General features: G+C 48.7%; 1 protein-coding gene across 2 annotated transcripts in view; it reads right to left on the bottom strand.

Moving 5' to 3' along the window:
* The window catches only part of GAB2 (GRB2 associated binding protein 2), a 99,065-nt gene that overhangs the window by 24,679 nt on the left and 48,198 nt on the right, over positions 1-26,188 (bottom strand). Inside the window, exons 1-2 of one of the 2 annotated variants that reach the window (XM_064441484.1) lie at positions 18,686-18,752; positions 11,535-11,589 (exon numbers count right to left, since the gene is read on the bottom strand). Coding sequence is in view for 1 of the 2 variants with exons in the window: in XM_064441483.1 (XP_064297553.1) it covers positions 18,686-18,986 (301 nt within the window). In the remaining variant the exon portion in view is untranslated. Of the gene's footprint in view, positions 1-11,534; positions 11,590-18,685; positions 18,987-26,188 lie in introns of those variants that run through there. The other variant, XM_064441483.1, reaches the window with a different exon arrangement.

Here is a 26,188-nt window from a genome sequence, read left to right as displayed (position 1 = left end):
AGGTTTGCTTCTGTGAGATGAGACTGTGTCCAAAATCCCATCCCTGCCCTGGGAAACATCTCTTGGTGGCAGTGACCCAGCTCTGTATCATATCAACATGCCTTTAAAGAGCAAATCTGCCGCTCGATTGTGGAGCTCAACCTTTAGTGTCAATATTTGGAGGTCTAACATTTGGCTAGACGGGGCTGCCTGGTGTGCACCTATTTATTTTTGTTATAAGGGCTTCAGTGCTGAAGATAAAAGCAGATGAATGTGGATGCTCACAGCCCTGGCTTATGCATGACCTTGAGCATCCCACCTGGGACATCCTTATCTGAGAACCCTGGAGTGGGACAACGACCTACAGCCGGGGATGAAGGACAATCCCAGGGCTGCAGCGTGGGCTGGGACAGGCTTGATTTGTTCCACAGAACCAACCTCATCTCCGACCCTCTGCTTCATGAATCATCATCTCTGACATTGCAAAACCAATTTGATGAGGGATTAAATGGAAAAAGAAAAAAAAAAAAGAAAAAGAAAGGCTGGAACAGAGGGAAAGGGAAAAGATGCTGAGCTGCAACTGTCTAAAACACAAAATGGTCTCAAGGGAGGGTATTGCTGAGGTGGCAAAGACTAGGCAATGAGGATGTGCAAAATTATCTGCTTACTGTCTATGGGAGGCACATGTGATTCCCACGATGCAAGAGCATCCTTAATGAATCTGGGTGCAGGTACAAGCCGTCTGTGGAGCCCGGAGCTGCAGGACAGGGCTGAAGTTGTTGAAAGCTAAGAGCTAGCAAAAGGGATGACACATTTATATGAGAAAAGGGGTATTTTTCCCCACCTCCAGCGGCAGCCTCATGACAGCTCAGCATCAAACCAGTTTTATCACTGTGAAATGAAGCTCCAGCATCCTGTTTTGGAGGATTGCATTGGTTATTATTATGGGTTATTATAATGGGTCATTATTATTGATGATGATGATGATGATGATGATTAGCAATTTTGGTCTTTCCTAACCAGGCTTTCCCTTTGGACATCATGCCAGCACAGTCTCACCTGGTGCCATGGTCCAACATGCCACCAACAAGCAGGGTGAAAGCCCAGAAGCTGGTGCATCATTGACTTTGCATCCTTAGCCCAGGAAAAACTTGCTTTTAGGTCCTGAACAAATTTCTTCTCATCCTTCTTATTGTTCACTGAAAGCAGTATGTGGGTGCCTTTCCTTGCTTGATCAAGCATGGGTGCATGCCTCACTTAGCAGGGATGGAGAAAGAGAAAGGATGAATCCCAGCCTAATCCCAGCCCGGGCCTCTTAACGGCACACTTCAAATTTTATAGCCCTTTTTATGGCGATGGGAGCACAGGTCTTTAATGCTCCCGGAGAGCAAAAGAAAACTTTCACTAGGAGGAAATGTGAACCCATTTTACTTATGCATGATTTAGTACCATTTCTATTCAAGGGAGCGCATGAAAGGCCCAAATATTTCCACTTTGTATTATAGAAGAACTGCCATTCCCAGCTCTTTACAGAAGTAATTTATTTCGATCTCTCCTTACCTTGGGGGAGAAACATTATAACTCCCGGTTTGCTGGGGAGTCAATAAAACAGCAGCACTGTTAAGGGTCTGCCTTGCCATTGCTCAGCAAGGCAGTGATGGGGAAAGGAAGAGGATCCCCAGATTTCTCCTTTCAGAGCCCCCTTCTTCATGGGTGCATTTGCATCCACGTGTGAGGCCAAACTGCAGGAGTTTGGCCCCGTTTTTCTCTCTTCTATCTGGGATTAATGCTATTTTTTGCTCCCTGGGTGGTATTTTAGCCAATGGGTTACAAGGAAAGGGAGGTAGGTGCTACACAGGGGGTAGGGGGTAAGATGGGAACGGGGGGTTGTGGTAGGGCCCCAAATATTTCAGGTGAGCCCGGCATGCTCAGATGGGGTAACATCAGCTGCATCGACTGCAAAAGCCAAAAGAGGAGACAAAAGAAGTCATTAACCTCCATGGCTGCAACACCGTGTCCCTGAACCAGCAAGAAAAGTGGGCCAGGGGTCAGTGCGAGCAAGGGTCAGTTCATCTCCAGAAAGCATGCCCTTAGGGATGGAGATTCAAAAAAAATCAAATAGTTTGGCTTTGGTGTTTTTTCTTGCTGGAAGTTCAGCTCTCCCTTTTCTGTCTCTGCAGCCTTTACTCTCAAAACAAGCCCCTGTGCAAAGGGTTCTCATGCAATATTTTTTTTTTTTAATTTAGGGGTATGAGCATACCCTGTCCACATACTAGAATCATCTAAAGAAATCCTGAAGGCAAAACCATTCATAAGATGTTGAGAGTAAAATGCAAGAAGAAAGATTTCTGCAAGCGATGGGAGGATTGTGCCTTGCACAGCTGCTCTCTAGCTGGGCTCTTCCATGCCAGCACTCCAGCAAAAATGCAAACAGCTCAAAACGCCATCCTGGAAATCTCTACCCATCACTGAAAACCTGAGTCAGTTCTCAGTGCAAGCAGAGAAAGAAAAGGTCTTTTCGAGGGACATATTCTTATTGTCATGAGGTTAAAGATGCCTGTGACCCCCAAAGCTTTATGCATTCAGAAATCGTGAGTTCACCCGCAATAGAGGTCTTCAGTAAGGCTAAAACCTGGAGGTTTTGCTCTTCCTCTTCTTTTAAGATGCAATGATGGCAAAAAGGACTTGAAATTTATTCCCTACACATCGCCATAATCAAATAATATGCTAATGCTATTAGCATGGGACCCTGCATCGCAAATGACTTAGAATCATATTATCTTTCAAAATACTAGACTTTCATATAAATTGGTCTCCACAGCAACCAGAAATGAACTGGAATAATATTGGATTAAAATCTTCATGGCTGGGCATGGTGAATGAGGAATTTCACAGCAGGGATTGAGGGGAGAGCCATGAACTTAACTCGAGCCCATGGTTGGTGGGCTTGTGCCAATCATCTTCCACCCAACCAGTTATCAGCTGTGATAATGACCGCAAGGACAAAATGAACCTGTATGCCCAGGAGGACCTTAAAGCATCCTGATGGAAAAAGGGTGAGTAGACACGAGCTTCATGTAGATGTGAAGCCTGAGGAGGCTTTCTTGGTCCTCCTCTCCACAGATACTTTCTAAGTGGCCCCAGGGTAGATGCATATGACAACTGGTTTTGCTCATGCTAAATCAGTTCTCATCTGTTAAGCTCAAACCTGGCTATTTGCAAATGGCCTGAGGGAACATATCTCCTGAACATGGGCCAGACTCCCATATCTTAAGGTTGTACAAGCACAGACCAGAAGGAAGGTGTTTTCTGCTGGCTTCCCTCCGTTAAAACAGGGCATGCTGCTCCTTCTTTCATCTCATCAGCTCTGCTCACAAGCTCGCCATGATGGGCACTGTCTCCTGTGAGGATCTAGGATGGGAAGGACCTGCATCATCCTCTGGTCAGTGCCCACCAGCTGGTCACATAGTTTTGTCCCATTGAAAACACTCCCCAAACCCTTTTGAAAATGAGCTGAGCTTTGCAATGACATGGCTGGAAAGGTGCTGATTAGAAACCAGCTCTAATTTCCCATGAAAATGTTTTCCCAGCTGCTCCACTCGTCTTCCCTGCACTTGTTGCTCTCTGTGGTCACCGTTACGTCAGTGGGCACAGTGCGATCCTCATCCTGGTTGGGGCTTCGCAGCGTTCCCCTAATAAAATGATTATTAGCAATGTGGCCCACAAAAATGTCTTTGAAAGCAATGTCAGAAAGTGGGAGGCGTCTTGCTTGAGAACGGCTGAGAGTTCAGGCAATGAAAGTAAAACAGCCCCGACCAGTCTCTTGGTTCTGTTTGTAATTATCTGGGCTCCGGTGGGTGTTAAAACATCTGTACTGGTTTGGCAGGGACTGGGGAGCACGGCTTGTGCCAAAGGCAAGAACTGGCGTGGGTTGAAAGCAGCACAGCAATACATTAGCGTGGTATTCGTGCTCAGAAATGTGGGGCTGGCAGCCTCTCCTGCAAGCGCTTTTGGTTTAGGGTCAGCCCCAGCCCTGTCCCCATCTCCATGGCTCACACCCCTCCGGGACCATCCCACAGAAAAGCTGAAGATGGTTAAAGGACAATGCATGGTTGGCTGGAGTCCTGAATCCTGCTGGGTTTAACATCCCACTGGACTTTGGTCACCATCAGTTCAGCTCCACATTACGCTTTTGCATTTCTTATCTCTGTGCACGACCGTTTCCACCTGGGCAACCTCCATCTCCCCATCACGTCTGGTTGCAGACAAGCAAATCTCTCCCCGCCGGATATTTCTGCACTGAGTGGCAGGGCAAGCGCCCAGCGTGGATGTTGCTGTTTGAACCTTGTGCACTAAAGCACGGGCTGGTTTTGTGGCTATTTTTAACACATAGCAGCAGCAGAGCTGGGTTTAGTGGGGCAACGGAGCATAATGTAGAACTTGGTCCTCAGGAGACTCAGGCAAGACAGATTTGTCAGAGTCTCCTTGAGGGTAATATTTTTGGATTTTGGCATTCCTCATCCCCTGACTCAGGAACAAAACATCCTCCAGCATCTGAGGACCAGAGCAAACCCTCTCTCCCCTCATTTTCTCTTGTGGTTTGGGAACCATCCCATGGCCTTATTCAGCAGATGCTCACCCTCATCTTCCTCACTCCGACGTGGCTTACAAAGTACGGTGAGCCATCCTTAAAACCCAGAAGAGCCGGATTACATTATCACCCTTGTGGCTGCACCCATCCTTGCACACAACACAGATGGTACCAGCACCCAGACCAAAATCTGCATCTTCTTGCCCGGTGCATCGCCTGTGCTTCGTGCTTGGCTTAGGGCCAGCTGAAAGTGTTCCGACATCCTCCAGCTGGAAAACGCCATTTAATCAAAATAGGAGCTTGCCAAGGGATTGCTTGCAGCCAGAAATTACAAGAAACCTTTAGAGGATAAAAGTGAATTTTAAGTAAAAGGGAAGAAGGTCAAGGTGTTTCAATTCGTTCTCATTAGAGTGGATCGTTCTTTTGGGGGTGGCTTGCCCTGCTTTGACCAAATTTCATCATCATGTGCTTTTTCGATATGAAAGTACGGGTCTGAGTGGAACTCTTGATTTCTTCTGAAATTCATTCAAATTCAGAATGAAAAGGTGTGAATCAAAATTGAGACTGAAAGCAGATGAAAATGAATTCCAGTGAGAGCAAAAATGAGCATGCTGAATTTTTACCACCTCTGAAGCAGAGTTTGTGACGGGCTTGTCACCCGCTCTGCGCTCTGCAAGGGCAGCGTTCCCCCAGCACCAGCTTGCTCAGACTCCATACGTGCCACTTCTGAGAACTCTTCCTTCCTCACAGGGATGGGAATTTTTTTTTTTTTTTAAATTACCTAGATGACCCATGCCTGAACTTGGTGTATTTGGCTGCTGACACAGGTCTGGATGAGATCCAACACTTGGTGCCCCTCTTATCAATATCACAGAGTCCTTCACCCATGGGATGAAATGTCGCTTGGTAACAAACATGCAGTGCATTGGAGACTTTTCTCTCCACAGATGCTGGGAGGATTAAGCCATGATATAATGGATTTTGGCTACGACCACAGGAATGCAGGAATTACCAAGACCGGACCGGACCAGAAGCCAGCCTGCTCTGGCTTTCCATCTCCAAATGCTTTGGAGAGACAGCTGAGAACTTCACAGGGATCACTCATGTAGCAATGCACCCGCAGGGAAAACTGATTTGCACCTTACTTCATTATTTATAAACCTTATTAAAGCAAATATTTTAATTTATCTGATACAACTGAGGGCATTCTTGCATTCATGGCAGCATTAATTCTTTAAGCCACTTTATCTGTAAAACAAATCACTCTCTGTCATACAGGTCTGTGAACAGAGGGTTGGTCTTCCCTTCAAACTGCGCCAGGAGGCACAGGACAGTAGACTGTGTTCTCATTACTGAGATATGTCAGTGGATTTTTTTACTCCAAGAAACACTGTCTAGGGCTAGGACATCATGGACTTATCTGCATAAAAATATTAGTAGCAGGCAGAGGACAAGGTGGTCCTTCCTAGCAATGTGCCAAAGAAATTCAAAGCATTTGCAACTCTGTACTCTGAGTTCTTCTTAAAGGTAACAGAAACAGTGGAAGTGAGTTTCTGGAGTATCACAGAAAAGCCAGCAGGATCTCAGATCCTCAGAAGGAGTTATGTTGATGCCAAAGAATAGATATTATGGTATTTTAAATCTGTGATAAAGCTGCAAAAGCGTGACCAAGCTTCAACTGAAAATCACAAATCCACCCTTTTTCTTAGACTCATGGAATGAAGTTGGGGGATGAGGAAAAGCCACGGGAGTCAAGGAACTGGGATTAAGATACTTAAATAAAAATGTAAAGACTGAAAAGACACCACAGTGCTCTCCAGGAAAGACAAAGGCTTCTGCTCTATCAGGATATTTTTCAGACAAACCTCAAGAGAGGAAGGCAGCATTTTCACCTGGAAGATCATGTGTTGACCAGGTTTTGACCCTACCACTAATCATCATGGCAACAACCAACTAGCAAAAAGACTCATCACAGAATTTATGGATTTCAAGTGGGTATTTCAAAGACTTCATCACGACTCATTTGAGAGCAATGTGAACCATTATGGCAAGCCAGCAAAAATAATTACCATCATAAAGGCTTTATATCAAGGTTGAACCTGTGCAAAGCATATGCAGGCTCGAGGGAATGGTTTACACACATAGCGATGTCAAACCAGGTGGTGCTTGGCAGGGCAGGTGATCTGCCGTGAGATGAAGGTGAGGATGGAGCCACGGGCAGTGCAATAGCCATTCACTACACTTTTACACCTGATGAAGTGACGAAGTATTTGCAAGTGCCCGAGTGCTCAGATGCCTGCCCAACACTTCAAAAAGAAGATTCATTGTCAGTTATGAAAAAAGAAAATAGCAAATGCTGTGAGTCACTCAACTCCAGCTCACTTTCAAAAGCAATGGCATACAGGAAGAGGGGCAGTTTATATATTTGGCAATAAAATGATGGAAGGCAACCATACCAAAAATTGGCAAGGAGAAGCAATGTTGGCCAGGATGGGATTTGGTCATGTGGAGCTGAAAGAACACATGATGAAATTTTTTAGGTGAAATGTTATTTCTCATCCTAATAAACAAATACAAAGGGTGGCAATCAATCAAAGGTGCAAACAAGTCAGACACATTCCTTGGCATGTGACAACAACCCAGTAAGCATGAAAGGAAGTGGAATCCCCATCAAGGGCTGAGACATCCCAGAGCTTCACCACCCGCCATGGAGCAGCTGGAGAACTATGAGGAACATCACACAGAGCAAAAAGGGTAAGAAAACATGAGTCTGGACTTACTCAGAGCCAAGGGGCATCAGACAATACATTGTGGTATGGACTCAGATAAGGCAGTGTCTCATCTCATGCTCTGCCCTCCCACCTTCCTTGTGATGCTAACAGGGAACAACTCCAGTTTTACCTGCTGGGATTGCTGAGGTATCTCAGCTCCTCACCATGCTCTGAAGCCTGGTATTTCCCTGCAGTGTAAGTTCTGAGTATTGTACTAATGTAAGTCTTCATAAAAATCACAGAATCACAGAATATTTGTGTTGGAAAGGACTTCTGGAGATGGTCTAGTCCAAAACCCTGCTGACAGCAGGAGCAGCTACAGCAGTTAGGACTGTGTCCAGGTGGGTTTTGAGTATCGCCAGGGATGGAAATTCAAGTTGGGATGTTTTTTCATGCTTAACCATAAGTATTTGCTTCATCACCTGTGGCTTAACATGATCATAAGCATGGACGAACTGTTAAGCTGCTCCTTGAATGCCTGGTGGAAACTGTAACTCCCTCCTAGTCTGAATCCCTAGAGAGAGAAGAAGCAGGCTGAGAACAAGGGGGAAACAGGAGAGAGAAATGACATCTCATTTTCCTGGACAGTGTCAGTTTTCATTGAGTTTTTCAGGAGCTGTGGCTAAGTGTCCCTTTTAAGACCATTCCCAGCTTGGCAGGTGCAGGTACTATCACAGAGCTGCCTCTGGCAGCAGATGGCTACAGGCAGAAAAAAAGATCATAGAATAGAATCACAGAATCATTAAGGTTGGAAAAGACCTCTAGGATCATCAAGTCTAACTGTCAATCCAACACTATAATGTCTCCTAAACCATGCCCTGAAGTGCCACGTCTACACATTTTTGAACCCCCCCAGGGACGGTGACTCCCCCACCTCTCTGGGCAGCCTGTGCCAGGGCCTGACCCCTCTGGCAGGGAAGGCATTTTCCCTCACATCCAACCTAAACATCCCCTGACGCAGCTTGAGGCCGTTCCCTCTCGCCCTGTCACTGGTGACTTGGGAGCAGAGACCAGCCCCCCCCTCACTCCAGCCCCTCTCAGGCAGCTGCAGAGAGCGAGAAGGGCTCCCCTCAGCCCCCTCTTCTCCAGGCTAAACCCCCCCCAGCTCCCCCAGCCGCCCCCCAGCACACTTGTGCTCCAGACCCTGCCCCAGCCCCGCTGCCCTTCTCTGGACACGCTCCAGCCCCTCCAGGCCCTTCTTGTCCCGAGGGGCCCAAACCTGAGCCCAGCATTCGAGGTGGGGCCTCCCCAGGGCCGAGCACAGGGGCCCCATCCCTGCCCGGCTCCTGCTGGCCACACCAGTGCTGACACAAGCACATGCACCAACATGTCTATGCTGTACCTCAGTGATGAATCCTTTTGAGCAGAGGCTGCCTTTATGCTCAGTGGCAGTGCGGCACCTAGCAGAGCAGAAGACTGGTTTCCTGCCTACATCTACACCATGAGGGACCCTGGGAGATGTCCTCAACTTTCCCAGAGGGAGCTGGGACGGGCATCCCCAGATTGAGTATAACCCCACAGTCCAAGTAATAAATTGCCAACATTACAGCTCTGACATTGTACCCCACTAAATAATGCAGAAGTATGTTTGAGAAGCAGGCAGTAATTATAACTGAAGCATAGAAACCATCTAGGGAAGAAGTGTTATCTTTACAGATAAAATCAGTAATAAATGCTACTGCATTCATAAATAAAAATCAGTCTGGAAACAAACCCTGAGTGGTGTCATGGAAAGTTCACAGCAATCGACAGCTTCACGGCTCCTTCCTGCTCCGTGTACCTTCACTCACTAAAGAGGCTTTAAAGGCTTTAGAAAGCTTTCCCTTTACTCAGGCTTGGTTTTAATTGGAAATACAAAGCAATACAAACCAGTAAACAAACAGGCATTGGGGTCCGGGAAATGAGAGTCTAAATCTGTCCTGGCTTTTATCAGGTTTTGCAAAGCACTGGTCAGGGTGTATAAACCATGGCCCCTATCAAAGGTTTGGAGGGAACAATGTGAAATATATGGAGGGAAGAAAAGGGGAAATATATTGGCTTGGGGGTGGGAAGAGTCATGCTGTGAAAACCTGCCTGAATTAATCTGCCGCAAACATCACTGTGATTTTCTCCCCTGTCCTCCAACTTGCCTGCACACACATTTTGGGGTGCTGTGTCTATCACATTTCCCAGCCCAGCCCCTACGTGTTGTTCATCACCTGCAGATCCGCATCCCATCCCAACGCCTCAGCATCTTGTCAGACGTGGGGTACAGCTCCATGAACCCCATCACGGCACGGCTGGGGCACATGGGCTAAAACAGTCCCAGGACTCCTCTGGGAAATGCAAATGCTAGCAAATTTGTCTGTGAGTTTCCTCCCAGCTGGACGACACCCAAAATGCCTCCCTCCCTCCCTCCCTCCCTCCCTCTCTCCCTCAGTTTTGCTCAGACAGTGCCACTTCACTGGTCGCTTCGCTCCAAGCCCATCAGCTGTTTTTGTTTCCAAAGGCTTTGCATGGTTTTGCTTTTTGATGTGATGCTGATACCGTCTGCCACACTCATTTTTCCCCAGTCACTAAGTCATCCTAAAAATTCCTCAGCACCCATTAAACTAATGGGGCTGACCTGATGCGTACAGGGCTCATAGCGATAAAAGCCAATTATAGAATGAAGAATTATTTTAAATGGGTTTCTGATTCTGGGTACCTGGCACAGGAGACAGCCCTGGGCAGGGCTGAGAGGTATGAACACAGCTTGCCAACCTCTGCTGGGAAAGCTGTGCTGGAAAGGCTGGGCAATGCTTTTTGCTCTAAAAAAAAACCCCAAACCTCTTGAACTTCACATTTCTTCCTTCTCCTCCCAGCTCAAATCCCAGCCTCAGCTCAGCAGACCCAGTGGGATTTTGGCCAGGAAAGGGCAGGATTTTCCCCAAAGGCCCCAGTCCTCCAGCTCCATATTTATCTTCAGAAGAGGCAGTTTGGATACCCTTGTGCTGGGCGCCTGCTGGGAAACAGTCATGAACTGGAGTATTTGGCTGTTGGTCTTTTTTGAAAGCTAGGCATAAATTTTGGTTTTTGCTGGTTGATGGTTTTATTATTTGCAGTGAGATAAGAGAATTCTTTGCCTATAAACCTGGTGTTCCCCCAAATGGCCACATCCTTTGACAGTTCCCATCAGTGCCGGGTAGGGTTAAAGGGGGCTAAACTAACACGTACCTCCTGGTGGTCTCTCTGGGGTGGCAGAGTTATGGGTTTGCAGTCACAAAGCTGACAGATCATCAGGATTTTTCCATCCCCACCTCTCTAAAATGTCCACAGCCACAAAAAAAAATCTAAATAATAAAATCATCAAAATTCCTGAATTCCCAAATCCCAAATTCTGAAGGAAATGCTGATCCAGCATGGCGTACCTCAGATATTCAGTAGCATCAGAGCCCCTGAAGCCAGAAGCTTGGCTTTCTAATCGTGCAGTTACCTTAAGACCTTTTCTCTTGCATTTTGGTTTCTAAAGTCCTCTGCATCCTTGCTTCAGTCCTTTTCTTGGCACCCAGGTGGGCTAGAAATCTGCTTTTAACATTAAGGACAGTCACTATCACAGCATGCAGTGTTGACTCTGGTCCTGCAATGCTTCTGGTAGCACAACATGATGGAGAGCTGAGTACAGCAAGAAGAAGGTATGGAAGAATAGTAGGGGTTCATCCTCCTCTGGTGTAAATGCAATTATGACAGAAGACACCATTTGAAGATCCAAATATCTTAAAGGTCTTGACAGCAACCCTGAGATGAGTGAGATTCATCTCAGCAGAGTTTTAGGAGTATACAAGGTGGATGTCTCCACCTGAGCTCATCAGTTCTGGTTCCCTGGAGAGCCAAGGGAATGAAATGGGTGCTTTCAGGGTGCAAATGATTTGCCTCTTTTTAAACATCTTTTTCCATCTTCTCCCCAAAAGTGGACAGATTATAACCACCAGCACACATCTTACCCTCAGTGACATCAGTTCCCTCTCCAAAACATCCAGGGAATCACAGCAAGGAGACCCTGACTGGTTGGTAGAGATCAGCAAGGATCTCTCCCTGTTTCTATCCTCTAGAAAACAACTTCTGGGTCATTAGTGTCTCTCTGCTCTTCAGCAGATTCATTAGCACCTGAACTAGCTCATCTCCAAAGGCAAAGAGGGGAAAAAAGTGGGGAAAAAAGGCAGCAGGCACTTAACTGTTCTCAAGCTGCTCCTTTGTGCCAGGACCACTCCATCTCCGGTATTGTTTACACTGAAATAAAAGCTGAACAGTGTCAGATCTTAAAATAACTTGCTGTTTGTGGAGCAGGAAAACCAGGGTCAGGGAAGTTTGGAACAAATTTAAAGCGGCAGGATGACTAAACTTGAACAGGGACTCAGGCAAGGAGGCGTTTGCACGCACCTGAAGTTCAACCATGAGCCTGTTGCAAAGTGAGTTGGAGCCGTTGGGTCTCCCCATCCATTCCAGTGAGGCTAGGTAAAGCCTGGGGCTAAGATGTGACATCTGTATTTGTCCCCCCAGAGTGAATCTGCAGCCATGGCTGTCTCCCTTGTTAGGAGAACTCAGCCCATGGTAGAGTAGGAGGGGTGGGACTGACCCAAATGCCCTTGAGATGTACAATCAGGGGGTCTAGATGTGACATACAGTGTTTTAAAAGAAGGAGCTCCATGATGCTGCGTGCAAAAAGTATCGGAAAGTAACGCTGAGGAAAAGGCTACATCAATACGTAAGGTGGGATGTTGGGTGAGAGGAAAGGGCTCAGGGCTTAGGGACTCCACATTGCCATCCCAATGCAGGCCACCTCCAGGTCTCAAACAGGGCAGGGGACATTAAGTCTTCAGGTAGATGAATGAGACATGGAAAGGTGGAATACATGGGAAGAACCCAACAGGATCTGCCCCATCCACCCCATGGGTCAAGCTCAACTCAACTGTAACCTTGCTCATCACTTGTTGTAGAATGTCGTACTGTCTGCTGGAGGACAGACTGGCCTCCAAGTGAGCTGATATCCAAACACAACCCATACCAGAGCTTAAAGATGAAGTCAAGACCAATCAGCTTGCATTGACCAAAGCTGGAGTCAAGTCCTTACCCAGCTTGAGGGCATAAGGCTCTGCAAGGGGCTGCCTGCTTGGCTGCACTTAGGTGGCAGCGCTGCCTGCAGATAGCACAACTCAGTGCATCGGGGCCTGGGTGCTTTCAGGGACATGAGGACACCCCCACATTTCCCTCTTTGCCTCCATTTCTCAGCCCCCATTCCTCAGCCCCTGGCACGCTCCTCGGCACAGCACAAATCTTGCAACTTATCCAGGGCGTGAGCAGGGAAGGAAGGAGGCGTGTGCCAGGCACAATAGCAAGGAAGTACCTGGCCTTGTGGCGGTCATTAATGTTTCCCCTCTGCTTTGGTTCTGCTGGGTTATGGGAGAGGCAGTGGCAGCAGGAAAGTGGGGGCTGCCCTGGGGCTGTCATCTTGTCTGGGCTCCCCAGTGCCCCGCTCCTGTGTGCAGGGATGGTGAACACCAGTGATTCAGGGGTGTCTGGGGGAGGTGGGTGGGATATAGCATGCAAAGATATCTTTTTACTTTAGTCTTGCTACCTGCAGCCTCTTCACTGAGCTTTTGTCCTCCCAACAAGTCTTCAGGGGACCCTTGTGCTGTTTTTTACCCAGCCCACCTCGAGTTCACTTTGCTCAGCAAACACCCATGCAATCCTGGCTACAAGGAAACAACAGTGAGCTGCATTGATGATCTGATGCTGGGACCAACACATTTTTGGGGGAGAAGCGAGGAGGAAGCAAGAACAGCCATACAGGCTCATAGCACAGGCTCGCAGGCAGCCCTCGTGTGCAGGCAGCAAGTTTGGGAGCAACCAGCCAGCAACCCCCAGGCAAAGCAAGTCAAGAGGATACTAAAGCAAAAAATTTTCTCTCATGGGCTGGAGAGGGGTAACCAGTGGAGGGTCTGTGGTAGCATCAAGCCAAAGACACCTATAACAGAGATTGTGTGTGTGGGATGTAGAAGATCTCATTGATGTGAACGGAAAGTCATTGGTGTCTGGGGCTGATCCGGCAAACTCTGCTGGAGTGAGCACGGCTGAGCTGAAGGAGGAAGGAGAGACACTCAGCTCTCCATTAAACATTAATGCTCGGCTCTGACTTGCATTCAGTGAGATGGTAAAAGCCTTGGGATTGCTGGGGATTGATCCCAGCTGTGATGCAAAATGCCAGCACTGAGCCTTGGAGATGGAGCAAGGAGTGACCCGGTGCCTGGGACTGCCCTGGCACAGCCCCCTGGCAGAAGACAGAGAAATAAATAAAAGATATAAAGTCCCAGATGAACAAAAAAAATGATGACATGCCTGGGCTGGGTGGGAGAGGCCACTGCTGCCAGACTCAAGCCACTGGGGCAGAAGCCCAGTGCCATCCTTTTCCCACGACCCACTTACCATCTCCGAGCAATGGGCAGCCTTCAGCTCAGAGCAAAGATGTTTACTTACTTGCAAATATTGCCTTCCCTCCCCTCATGGCTGGGTTAAACCTCTAGCACAGGGGCATTAACACTGTGCATGAATAACTCTTAAATGCCCCTGGGTGTTTGCTCAGCACCAATGAATCCAAGCCCTCGAGAGAACATGTGCCCCATACAGGAGGTAGAAGAGGAGCTGCAGGGAGGTGCTGGGGGTGGCACAGTAAATTGGGACAGAGTTAATAAAGATGTTGACTTCTCTGAAATAACGAACCTGTGCACAGGCCTGCTGCAAGGACACACATGCTGCAAGCACACATGGTATTCATGAAAAATTAAATTATACGCTGTCATAGCTGCATCTCTGAGTTGTATCAGGAATGGGACATGGCAGGGTTTTGGCCAAAGCATCGGTTCCAGAAAGGGTTAATGGCACACGAGACGTGTTTAGTGGGATTTGGTATTTTTTTAACTCCAACAAACAAAGCATATGAGAAAATCCAGTTCACAGCTGAGCCCTGGCTGCCTGCCCACTAGGGCAGGGAAAATGCAGATGGTTCGAAATACCCACACGCCTGCGTTTCTCCTGCAGCCCATGGCTCAGGGTCCCTGGCAGATCTCCCCCCACCATATTCAAGCCAGCCAAGGTGGCAGCAGTGCAAACTGCAGGGTAAAAGCAGTGCTGAGACAGGAGCAAATCTACTTTCCTCGAGGCCTGTCAGCTTTCCTGGGCCCATGGAGGAGCAGGGATTCTGCGAGGCTCTGCTTGTCCAAAAATAGTAATTAGCTCTCAAAGTAAATAGGTGTTACCAGAAACAAAGAGCTTTGCCTCAGTCTGGGTAAACACCTTAGAGTGAATTTAATTTCCCTTCTCCCAGCAGATATAATCGCACTGCTCTGCAATTATTTTCAGGTCGGGGCAGGGAACGAAGCCACGGCAGCAGCTTTGCGGAGCAGCTGCTCCTCGGCGGCGCCGGGGCAGCCGGAGGTACCCGCCACTTCACTGACATTTAGGTCCCTGAGGCTGAAACGAGCTTCCTTTCGACGAACCAGATGTGTAATGTAGCTGGCAATCAGCTAAACCAGCAGCTAACCATAGCACGACATTGAACTGCTCTAAACTCCAGCCTATTTCTTAATCCTTAGAGTCCCTCAGTCTAGACAGGACATGAAGGACTAATGTGAAAACCAAGCAACAGAAAATTTACACTCTCCTGTCAAGCTGCAAACAGAAAGAAGCATCAAAGGATACAAATCCATTTGGTCTTTTAATTTTTTTGCCTTTTGGGAGTGCAGGCAGCACCCAAGCACGGTCCTGTGCCGGTGCAGAGGGTTTGCAGTCAGTTTTCATGACCACGTGCAGCTGCTTTCAGGTTGCCTGTTTGCTCACTAAATCATGTTAAAAAGCAACTGAAACCCTATCTTTTCCCTACAGTCACGGGAAGCTGGTGAAATAGGCTTTTACCCAAACTGCCCCAAAAGCTGAGTTTTTCCTCTGCCATCGGTGGGTTAAAAGAAAACTCGTGACTGGTGGCTGGTGCTCAGCTGATGCAGGGTATTCCTTCAAGCAGGAGGGAATTCAGCATGTGATGGCAACTGCAGTAAACACCTCTGCCAGTGATGGAGTGCTTCCCCAGCTGGGAAGCAAATATAACCCAGCTGGGAACAGCCCTGCTTTGGAGCTGGTCCCAAAAAGGCTTTTGGGTCAGAATAAAGCAGTCACACACCCAAGAGCAACCCAAAAAATGTGCACAGTGGTTTCCCTGGCAGTTTCTGATCTCATTCCACCATGCTGCCAGTCTGCTGGGAGAGGGAGGTTTAGTTAATTAATTGCTACAATTAGCATGGAGCTATTCCTGCCCATGATGGTTACCTTTTCCTCCCCTTTTTGGTGCATCCAATTACTGACTCATTCATTCACCAAGGCGGAAGGTACAACAACGTACCGAGAAGCTTAAGGACGAAGGGGTGAGGTTTAACAATGAAATGCGAGACATCCCAAGCTCTATTTCTACCCAGGAACTGGGTTATTCTTACGAGAACTCCTCACCCTCTCCTACCCATCAATCCACAGCTTCAAGAATGACACAAAATTGGGCAGGAGTGTTGGTCTGCGCGAGGGCAGGAAGGCTCTGCAGAGGGACCTGGACAGGCTGGATCCATGGGCCGAGGCCAGTTGTGTGAGGTTTAACAAGGCCCAGTGCCGGGTCCTGCCCTTGGGTCACACCAACCCCAGGCATCACCCCAGGCCTGGGGCAGAGGGGCTGGGAAGTGCCCGGCGGAGAAGGCCCTGGGGGTGCTGGCTGACAGCCGGCTGGGCATGAGCCAGCAGTGCCCAGGTGGCCAAGGAGGCCACCAGCCCCCGGGCTTGTGTCAGCACTGGTGTGGCCAGCAGGAGCCGGGCAGGGATGGGGACCCTGTGCTCAGCCCTGGGGAGGCCCCACCTCGAATGCTGGGCTCAGGTTTGAGCCCCTCGGGACAAGAAGGGCCTGGAGGGGCTGGAGCATGTCCAGAGAAGGGCAGCGGGGCTGGGGCAGGGTCTGGAGCACAAGTGTGCTGGGGGGCGGCTGGGGGAGCCGGGGGGGTTTAGCCTGGAGAAGAGGGGGCTGAGGGGAGCCCTTCTCGCTCTCTGCAGCTGCCTGAGAGGGGCTGGAGTGAGGGGGGGGCTGGTCTCTGCTCCCAAGTCACCAGTGACAGGACAAGAGGAACTGGCCTCAAGCTGTGTCAGGGGAGGTTTAGGTTGGATGTGAGGAAAAATTTATTGACTGAAAGGGTTGTCAAGCATTGGAACAGGCTGCCCAGGGAAGTGGTGGAGTTCACCATCCCTGGAGGTATTCAAAAAATGAATAGATGTGGTGCTTAGGGAAATGGTTGACTGGTGGATTGGCAGTGTTAGGTTTACGGTTGGACTCGATGATCTTAAAGGTCTTTTCCAACCTAAATGATTCTATGGTCCTATAAGGAGGTGATGAAGAAGGACCACAGCAGTTACCAATATTAGTATGACTGTTTTATTTCTCCCTCCATCTGACCCATCAGGAAGGAGGGGTGATGGGCTTATGTATGCTAACCCACAGACAAGGCTCCCAATACCCATCACGCTGCAATGATCCTGCAACTTCTCAACCCAGCCTCGGGCTGTTGGTCCTTCAAACAAACACTGCCTGCTTTGGGAAATCAATGATTTATTTGCCATTACTTAGCAGGGATGGTGAAGGAAAGGTGAGCGTGGGGTCACTGCTTTGGTGAGCACCAAAGCGAAGCACCATCCCTGAATAATTCATGCTCCCTTTTTTCTGCAGCATCTGGACACATCTGCTGCATTTGTAGTCGCAGGCTTTTTCTCGGCTGACTCAGAAAATCCTGCTTTGGCAGATGGGTACTCTTTCAAGTGGGTACTTTCCCTACAGCATTAACGAGCTGTGATTTTGTTACAAATGGGGATTTTTGTTCCTCTTCTGCTGATGTCACTCTGTGATCCTGCAGGGAATAACGCTCAGATCTCTGCAGCCTGATGAGCCCCATGTGCCCTTTGGGACAGATGTACTTGCAAGTGGGAGATTGTTTTTCCTTTTGCTGCCCAGATTTATATTTCACTGAAGTCCAGTATCAATCCCACTGCTGCTGGGCTGTAAGCTCATTTTACTAAATGGGAAGAAAAACAGTTCCCTCAGCTGAATGCACGCGAAATGGAAAATCCTGCAACAAAACAGATCTTAAAAAGGGGCCTGAATGATTTTTCTGAACCTTGAGGACTGCACTGCTGACATCAGGATGGGATGTAATTTATTTAGCCTGACCTTTCCCTGTAAGACTGTGCTGGTGGATCAAGGATCCTTTCTACCACTTCTACACCCATTGCCAAGGTGACGTCCTGTTTCATGCGTCAGTTGGTGAAGATTGCATCTGTGCTGCTGTGATGCTTTGTTTGCTGTCCTGCCTGACAAGCTCTTGGCAGGGTTTCAGCTCCCGTGGATGGCAGCTGCTCCGCAAGGGACCAAAAGAGTCTCAAGCTGGACGTTATTATGGCAAGTTCCATGTAGATAGGGCATAGGACTGGGGTCCCCTGGATGAGACTGCAGCATGGTTGAGATAAAGCAAAGATGCCCAGAGGTGCTACCAGGTGTAATGGGACTGGCAGATGACTGCAGCACTACACCCCATGCTCACCCCACATGCCATCTCACTTGGGATTTATGAGAGCCCTCGGGGTGCTGGGGAAGCAGAGGCAGCTCACCGGTGCTCACTGTAGAGGCTTGCCAAAGCACAACTGAGTTTGGATTGTGGAGCATGACCAGTGGAACAGGTCATGCTGCTGCACAAAACCACCTGGTGTTTTTCTCTCCCTTCCCAGAGCTTTCCCAGCAGGTCACAGAAAGAGAGAGAGAAGCGCATGGGAAGGATGCATTTGTCCTTCACATGAGAGCCTGTCAGCAGTGGGGACAACCACAATGGTGAGGGATGTGGCCCCAGTCAAGTTTCTCCCCCATCCCACCAAGGGGATGAAACCGCTGAACAGGGGGATTTTTACTGCTGGTTGCCAGGACTCTCAAAGGGACTTTGGTGATGGATAAGAACAAAGGCTGCAGCTAAAAAAGTCCCTGAACACCACCAACTTCTTATAGGAAGCTCAAAGGTCTACAGTTATAGGGGAAAATCAAATTAGGTGGCTCACAGGGGCAAAGCCCGCCCTGCTTCTGATGTCAAAAGTAGGAAAGCCTCTTGGAGGTTTCCCATGTGTCCATCCATTTCCCACTCCAGCCCTCCCAGCCTTGTGGCAGGCTGCACCCCCCTCCCACAGGTCTGATCTGAAAGAGGAGTGGGGCCTGTTGGGAGGACAGCACAGGAGATGCTCTTGGCCATGGACACAGCTCCCACCGTACCTGTGTTCTCCTCGGACTGGTTGAAACCGCAGATCTGGCAGATGCTGCGAACCCACTTGTTCATGTCGTCCTCTGTCTCGGCCACCAGGTAGAAGGTCCTGTCACTGGTCTTGATGTCGAAGATGTAGCTGTCTTGCAGCTCCTTTTTGTTGAAGGTCAGGCCCGCATCCACTTGCTCGCAGAAATTGAGGTTGATCACACGCAAAGGTTTCTTGGAGTGGTCATTTTTGTAGTACTCCAGGACGTCGGGGTCGCCACTCATCCGACCGCTGCGCAGGACGAACCAGCGTTTCTTCCATGCCTGAAACCAAGAAGAGGGGAAGCATGAACCCCTTTGCTGAAGTCACGAGGGCCAAGAAACCAGGGTGACACAGATGGACATGACACTTCTCTGCCCCAGGATGCTCTGGGATGCTGCTCAGAACATCCTTGCAAGAGATGTGCACACTCAGCTCAGTTCACCACTTCAATACTCAAATCCCACTGGTTCTCCAGGAGAATTAAATACTGAAACATTCTATCTTAAGATGACCCCAAGAAATGCTAGTCTTGTGGCTTAGTGCAACCTTGCTCCTTCCCTACAGCCTAGCTGCATTCCCAGCACCCAAATACCTTTTGCTCCTTGATGCAAAATAATCTGCAGTGTGGCATCACAGCAATCACAGTACCAAAGTGCCTTTTAGCAGCTTGGAGGAGCTCAGGCGCTTTGGACACAGTGCCTTGGGTATCCTGCCCTTCAGAGAAACCCCTGAGAGCATCACAGCACGCGCCTGCAGATACCACCATGCCAATCCAATCTCTGTTTAAATGCCAGGATAGAAAGGCTAATAAAACCAACGGGGAGCTGGTTTGGTCTTTTAATATCAGGAATAATGCCAGGCAGACCCATGGAGAATCCAAGCTTCATTTGTTTTTCAGCATCTTCTGCTCCCGGGTACGTAGGAAACTCCTTAGCAAAGGAAAATGTTATCACTGATTCTTCCGAGTACTGCTGATGGGGGCCCCTGGCCAAATCACCTGGGGCACGGACTGAGGGGGTTACGGTGTTCAAAGCAAACCAGCAAAATAAATGTCAGCCATCAGCCCTGGCACTGGGAGCTGCAGCCTCTCTGCTCACCCCACACCAGATGCAGCTGGGAGCCCACAGGAGGGAGAATAGCCACAGTGATAATGTAGTAAAAGCTACAACTTATATTACACAGGGAATGGTGCAGGTGTAACTCCCCATCCATGGGCTGGAGGGTTTGGGGGTTTTTTTGGGGTGGACTCTGCACGAGCATCCTGGTGCCTGCGGGATGGATGCATGGGTGAGGAACCACCTTGAGCTGCTCCCCATCATGCTGCCTTGCAGAGGGCTCAGCTCCCATGGAGTATGAAGAGAAGGACTGTCTAGTCCTTAAAACGTCTGAGTTTGTTCAGGCTTCCTTTGAATGCAGTGAAGATTTGAGAGGTGCACGAACAACATAGGCTAGACATGGTCCACGCGGATGAGTGGAGTGATGTGGGGTATTGCCAGTACTCCTGTGTTACCTGATGTAGACCTCGGTTTGTACCAAAGGATGCCAAGGGAGGGGATGCAATTCCCACCATCCTGCAGCCATCATGCATGTTTGCTTGTTTTATGAGCTTTACCCTAATTATTTTTTTAAAAATCACTAGTTTTGGGATTCATGTGATTATGAAAGGTTGGGTCATGAGAAAATACATGATGTTCCTAAGGAGGAAGAACCAACAGCCGTAAACATCTTTAGTAACCCAAGAGAGGGAGCAAGGTGAGTGTTGTACTTGGATCTCCATGATGCTCCCTGGGAGGTGACTACAGCTCTGTGTCGGCAATTGGGCACGTGCTAGATCTCAGCCACCCAATTGCACCAGGAACCCACCATTTTGGATAATTTGGTGGCTGAAATGAGGATAAAGAACCCCTGTGATATTTTCTCTGAATGGTCTGGTTTGCACTGTACTTTTCAAAGGCTTAAAATTAGCTTTTGCTGGTGTCTTTGAGATTTGTAACCAAATTAGTTTTGCACTAATTCTCAAACTGGCTCCCAATGCCAGGAAAGCAACTTCAGTACAATCTTCCAAATGCAGTGGAGCAGAAAATTGCTTAGTAAGAGGATGTGTGAGGCTGGCAGATTTTGGTTTCATCTGGGAGATGCTCACCCACTTCTCATCAAAATGGCCACTTTTATAAAAAAAAAAAACCCACACGGTAGAGCTGCATCCATCAGGGAGGGAAAAAACCCAATTTCACCAGGCACCAGCAATAATTCACTACTTCATCTCCTCAAAATGGAGCACCCAAATAATTGGTAAAAAGCTCTTGAATTTTTTTTGTCTTGCTCTAGGTGGAAATTGTCCCATTATTTCTTTCTATGAACACTGAGCCATTTCTTTGCAGCCACTTGGCTGGACAAAGACATGGGCACACATCAGTGAGGGGGTCTGAAAGAAGACCAAGTTGTGCAGCACACGAACCACCACCTGAACGAAGACACATCCAACACTAATTCTTGCTACTGGCTGGTTGCTTTCCAAGCATTTGGAGTCAGCATCAACCATTTGGAGTCAGCATCCCTTCATGGCTGAGAAGTTGCATTAAAACCCCCACAAAGTACAGAAACTAGACTCCAGAATTTTGAGCTTTCATGGAAAAAATAGGAGGAAATGCTGCAAGCAAGGCCAACGATACAACGTCTTCCCTTTTTGTCGTCAATGTGAGAGCTACGAGTTCTCTAGTTCTCTTTGGTCTGTCTCGTGGCAATGGAAAGCCCCACACAGTCAATATTTGGCAGAGAAAGCAGTATAACACATGTAGTCTGGTGGTATTGGGTAAGTCCTAACATAAGACAGTTGCAAAAGAACTGCTCTTGTCAGGACAAAATTTCTTGGGAAGCTTCAGGAGCTGGAGTACCACTGAAGGGTGGGACCCTTGGTCAGAGCAACAGCCCCACCAACCTGGGATGACCACCCTGTCCACCTCTTCCTGGTGCCATCTTGATGATAAAGAGTCACCAGTGTTTTTCTAGAAATAAACCCAGAAAAACAGCTCACGGCAGCAGCTGCTGGACTTGCGTGTCCTGGACAGGTGGCTGCAGGCAGCACAGCTGGATGCATCTCCCACTGCACATCCCCACAGCAGGATGAGCCATTTCTGCCTCCTAAGATCAGCTTCTTAGCCAGGGGAATAAGCACTGGCCATTAGAAGAGAATAGAAGGAAATAATAAAGAAATAGCCAGGAACCATCTTATTTTTGTGGAGATTTTCCCCGTTTCTTTGAATTTTTGAGCACTGAGCTCAGCAAGCGTATTTTAGTTCTTCCCCATGGATTTGCTATGTTTCCACTAGGAAAAGGGCTCAACTTGTGTTTGCCAGGCTAGGGCTGTGATTGGAGCATCTCGTGGCACTAATGGAGCTGGCTTCAACATATAATGATACGTGGAAAATGATACACAGCCTGCAGCATGTGGCCCATCCTTCTGGGACACATATTCCCTGTTCAAAGCTATCAGTATCATCCAAATCTTCCATATTTAGGCTTCCTTAGAATATCTACCACTTCCCCGCAAAAGGGTGATTTCAGGGTCTACCGACCACCAGCTGCAACAGCAGTAGGATGCACAGGATCCAAATGTCATGGCAATGGCAGGCCATGCCAAACCAGAGGAGGATGCAACTCCACGTGAACCTCCACGCTCTGCTGCCACGTTTCCAAAACCACCTTCTTCCACCATGGGGTTGTGATGGCCAACATGCATCTCCTCCTCCACCTGAATTTTCCTCTCTCCTTATTTCTCTGTGTTCCTGGCTCCCTTGAAACCCCTGTTGCTGTCAGCCCACTCCTGCCAAAACACTGTGCCTCACCGCCACGTGGTGTGAGCCAAGAGCTGTGTTTGTTTTGCAGCCTTACAACGTAGAGAGGCCAACAGCTTAACAGCCATAAAATGGTGCCGTTGTGGCACAAATTTCCAGCTGTGTGGTCCTTTTCCTGCATCAGGTTATTTTGCAGTTAAATTACAGCTGCTAATATAATTGAGAAATATTTTGATGCTTGGCAAATACTTCTTTTAAAGACTTTTTTGTTAAAAATAAGCCCATCATGTTACCAGTGCAATGTAAATCCTCCTGGGTGCTGAGAACCGTGACTGCTTCTTGATCGCTTTCCACCTCAACAGTGCCGTGGCAAGTTAAACTTTACAAAACGGACCCCTTTCCAGCTGGATGCTACTTGGAATTGGTTGTTTCATGTGTTAGAGAGTTGGGTTGGCAGAGCCAAGGCGGTGCTGCTGGGTTCATAGGCTGAGAGCACTTAGCAGGGAAGCTCTGAGGGCTCCAGTTGTGGTTGGGACCCTTCCTGTCCTCTCTGCTGGGTGAGGAACCAGGAGAACCCAACCAGAGAAGTGGCTGCTCTTGAGCAACTGAGATACAGTCACGGAAGGTCTTCTGACCACGCCATGAGTGAGGTCCTTCACATCCCCTGCAGCTGTCCTGATGGAGAAATACTGTGACAGAGCTGATGGCATCAGTGCGGAGGGCTCAGACTGTCCCTTGTTGGACAATCTGGGGACTCCAAGTGCATAATAACCCAAGTTCAGTTTAGGACAGGTCAGACAGAAGCTTTATTAACTATGATCATAATGAGAGGACATTTAGACAGCATGTCCCCCTCTGCTGCTCTGTTCTCTGCCAAGTGGTTGCAGAGTGGAGGAGAGGAGAGGAGAAGTATTTCCCAGGAAATCTCTCTGCTCCACTCCTTTTCCCCCTGCCACCACCTTCATCCCTGGAAGCACAGCACACCATCAGTGTGAAATAGACCTTCCAAAATCTGATCTGACACAAATCACAGGATCTAATCTGAGCTGGCAGGCAGGATGAGTGACCTAGCTGTGACATCAGGCAAATTTTTCACACTGGGATGAAGTCTGGGACTGAGCGATTCGAGCAGGAGACCCCACAGCGGGGCAAGTGGGCACTCGTGTCCTGTATTTGCTCAGAGCCCCGTACAACCTGACCTGAAATGTTTCCAGGGATGTGGCATCTGCCACCTCTCTGGGCAACCTGGGCCAGTGTTCCACTACTGTCATCATAAAAAATGTCTTCCTTGTACCTAGTCCTTATACCATCCTTGCTGTTGCGTTGTTTCGGGTGGCTTGGCTTGCTCAGTGGTGTTATTGTTTTTGCCATGCGCAACAATTGCACTGACTGTAGCCATCGGACTGTTACCCCACACGGGAGCTGACCCTGCCCTGGCCACCCCATCCCTGCAGTCCTGCACAAGAGACACGGTCCTCTACTGCGGCTGGTGCTACCAGCACTGGGGAGTGAAGCCCCATACAAGAGGATTGTAGAATAACCTATTGGTGACCTGTATAATAATGTTGTCTTCCTCTGTGTCCCTGGAGGCTTTTTATCTCATCTGATGGACAGAAGGATGCTGGTTTTATTATTCATGCAAGAACACCTCTCCCCTCTCTGTGTTAGCGCTAACTCAAAGGAAACGCAGCTTGGAAGAAAATTTGCAAGTAGGAAATCCCCAGTGTCTGCTCATGTTAACGGTGCTGCTGGCTGATCGCCCCCACAAAGTACCTTGGGGTCCCACCATGGCTGCTCAACCCTGACATCCATAAGCCCAAGAGCAAACAGGAGTGTCCTGAGCTCCCTCCTGCCCTCCCTGACCCTCCATGGCTCTCCAAGCACCTTCCTCTTCGCTGCCTGCTCACAGCACCTTTCGACATCATGCTGGGAACAGACAGGTCCCAACCCCGGTCCTCTCACCCTTCAAAGGGATGGAGAATGATCCCCGCTAATCATGGGTCTGCTGTGGCCGAGTTCACGGTGAGTTCGTTAGCAGCATCGCTTTGGGGAGGCTTGATTGGCAGCGTTAATAACGCCGTGCTGCAGCAGCGTGACCCTGCAGGGCACAGGAAACCTTGCTGGCGTACAAGACGGCTCTTCCTCAGCTCACTGGGGGATTGGGGGAAGTAACAGCGATGCAAAAAACCCCCAACCCAGTGCGTATCTCGGGCTGTCAAATCAAACTTCCCTTCTGGGATTTTTTTTCCCCACTGTTGGAGGTGTAATTAGGCTTCAGAGCACACGTTGAATCGCTATGTGCGAAATCCACCCTAGGGCAGCATGGCCAGTGTGAGTCCTACCACACTGAGCATCACTCATGGCTGGCTGAGATTGGATTTTAAGGAGTTAAGGCTCAAGCACAGACTAAAACCTATTCACAAGATCATTTAAAAACTCATAATTTTCGAAACCAGCTCCTGCCATCAGAGATTTGTTACCAGGAAAGGAAGAGGTTGGGATGGCTTGGAGCTAAAGGTATGCTGGTGTGAGCTGGAGGACCTGCTCCCTGCTGCCACGCTCTGCAAATGCTACGGGTGACAAAGCAGTGACACAATGTGGAAAACATTTCCCTCCGTATTTATTTTACGGGAGTTCTCCTGTTGGAAAGATTTCAGTAGCTCAGTGCTGCTCATGGTCAGTCTTAGGAAAATAAAGATGCCTGTCCGGGACATGTGGGCGCCAACCATGTTTCTGCTGGGGTGCTGGAGTGCCTGATTAAGGATGGGGTAGAAAAACAAAATACCAAGTAGTGAGGTTGTACTTACACCACCAGACAAGCTGTGACTGTCTGAGAAAGAAGGACACAGGGGGAACCCTGGGTGGATCAGGAGTGCTCCCACCTGGAGGATGTTGAGAGGGTGGAGCCAAACTCTACTGGGAGATGCATGGGGACAGCACAAGAGGCAATGGGAAAGTCACATTAGATGTAAGGAAAAGGCTTCACTATGAGTGATAGGACAAAAAAAAAAAAAAAAAGATGGGGGGATGTCCATCCTTGGAGATATTTAAAACCTGCCTGGACAAGATGAGGATCAATGTGATTTGCCTCCAGCATTGGCCCTAACTTCAAGCTGGCCCTGCTTTGAGAGGGAGGTTGTTCCAGAGACCTCCCAAGGTCCCTTCTGACCTCAGTTATCTCCGAATCTAAATTACTTTTCCATAATTAGCTCCAGCTCCCACTGAGGAACGTTGAACCCGTTGTACAGAGACTTGATGAAACTGCTCAGACCCCGAGCCCAGACATGGGACCAGTGCAGCCCCCCGCCACAGATCTGTCCTCAGCATTTAACATGAGAAAGCGCAGCACTGGCATTTTTTAACTCTCCTTGTGTAAACCAACCTTTTCTGGGTAATTCCTCCTGCTGAAAGCTGCAAGGCACCTTTGCAAGCAGGAAGGTGCTGGGAAAGCACAGGGTTTGAAGGCGTGAGCTGGAGCCCAGCTCCTGCCCTGGGGCTTGCCACGAATGGTCCACGCGCGGGGCCTCTACTGTGTCCCCGCTGCCATGCCATGGATTTTGTTATCTGGAAATATTTCCTGCTATTCAGCCCTGTTCTGTATTCCACTCAGTTATTCCCAGCCAAAATCTCTCCCCCAGCCCTGCCGTGGCACACCCTTTGCAGAGGGACCAGAGCGGCACCCGAAGGAG

The sequence above is a fragment of the Phalacrocorax carbo genome, chromosome 1 (genome assembly GCF_963921805.1).
Source record: "Phalacrocorax carbo chromosome 1, bPhaCar2.1, whole genome shotgun sequence".
NCBI lineage: Eukaryota > Metazoa > Chordata > Aves > Suliformes > Phalacrocoracidae > Phalacrocorax > Phalacrocorax carbo.
This window is presented reverse-complemented; position numbering and strand designations above follow the sequence as displayed.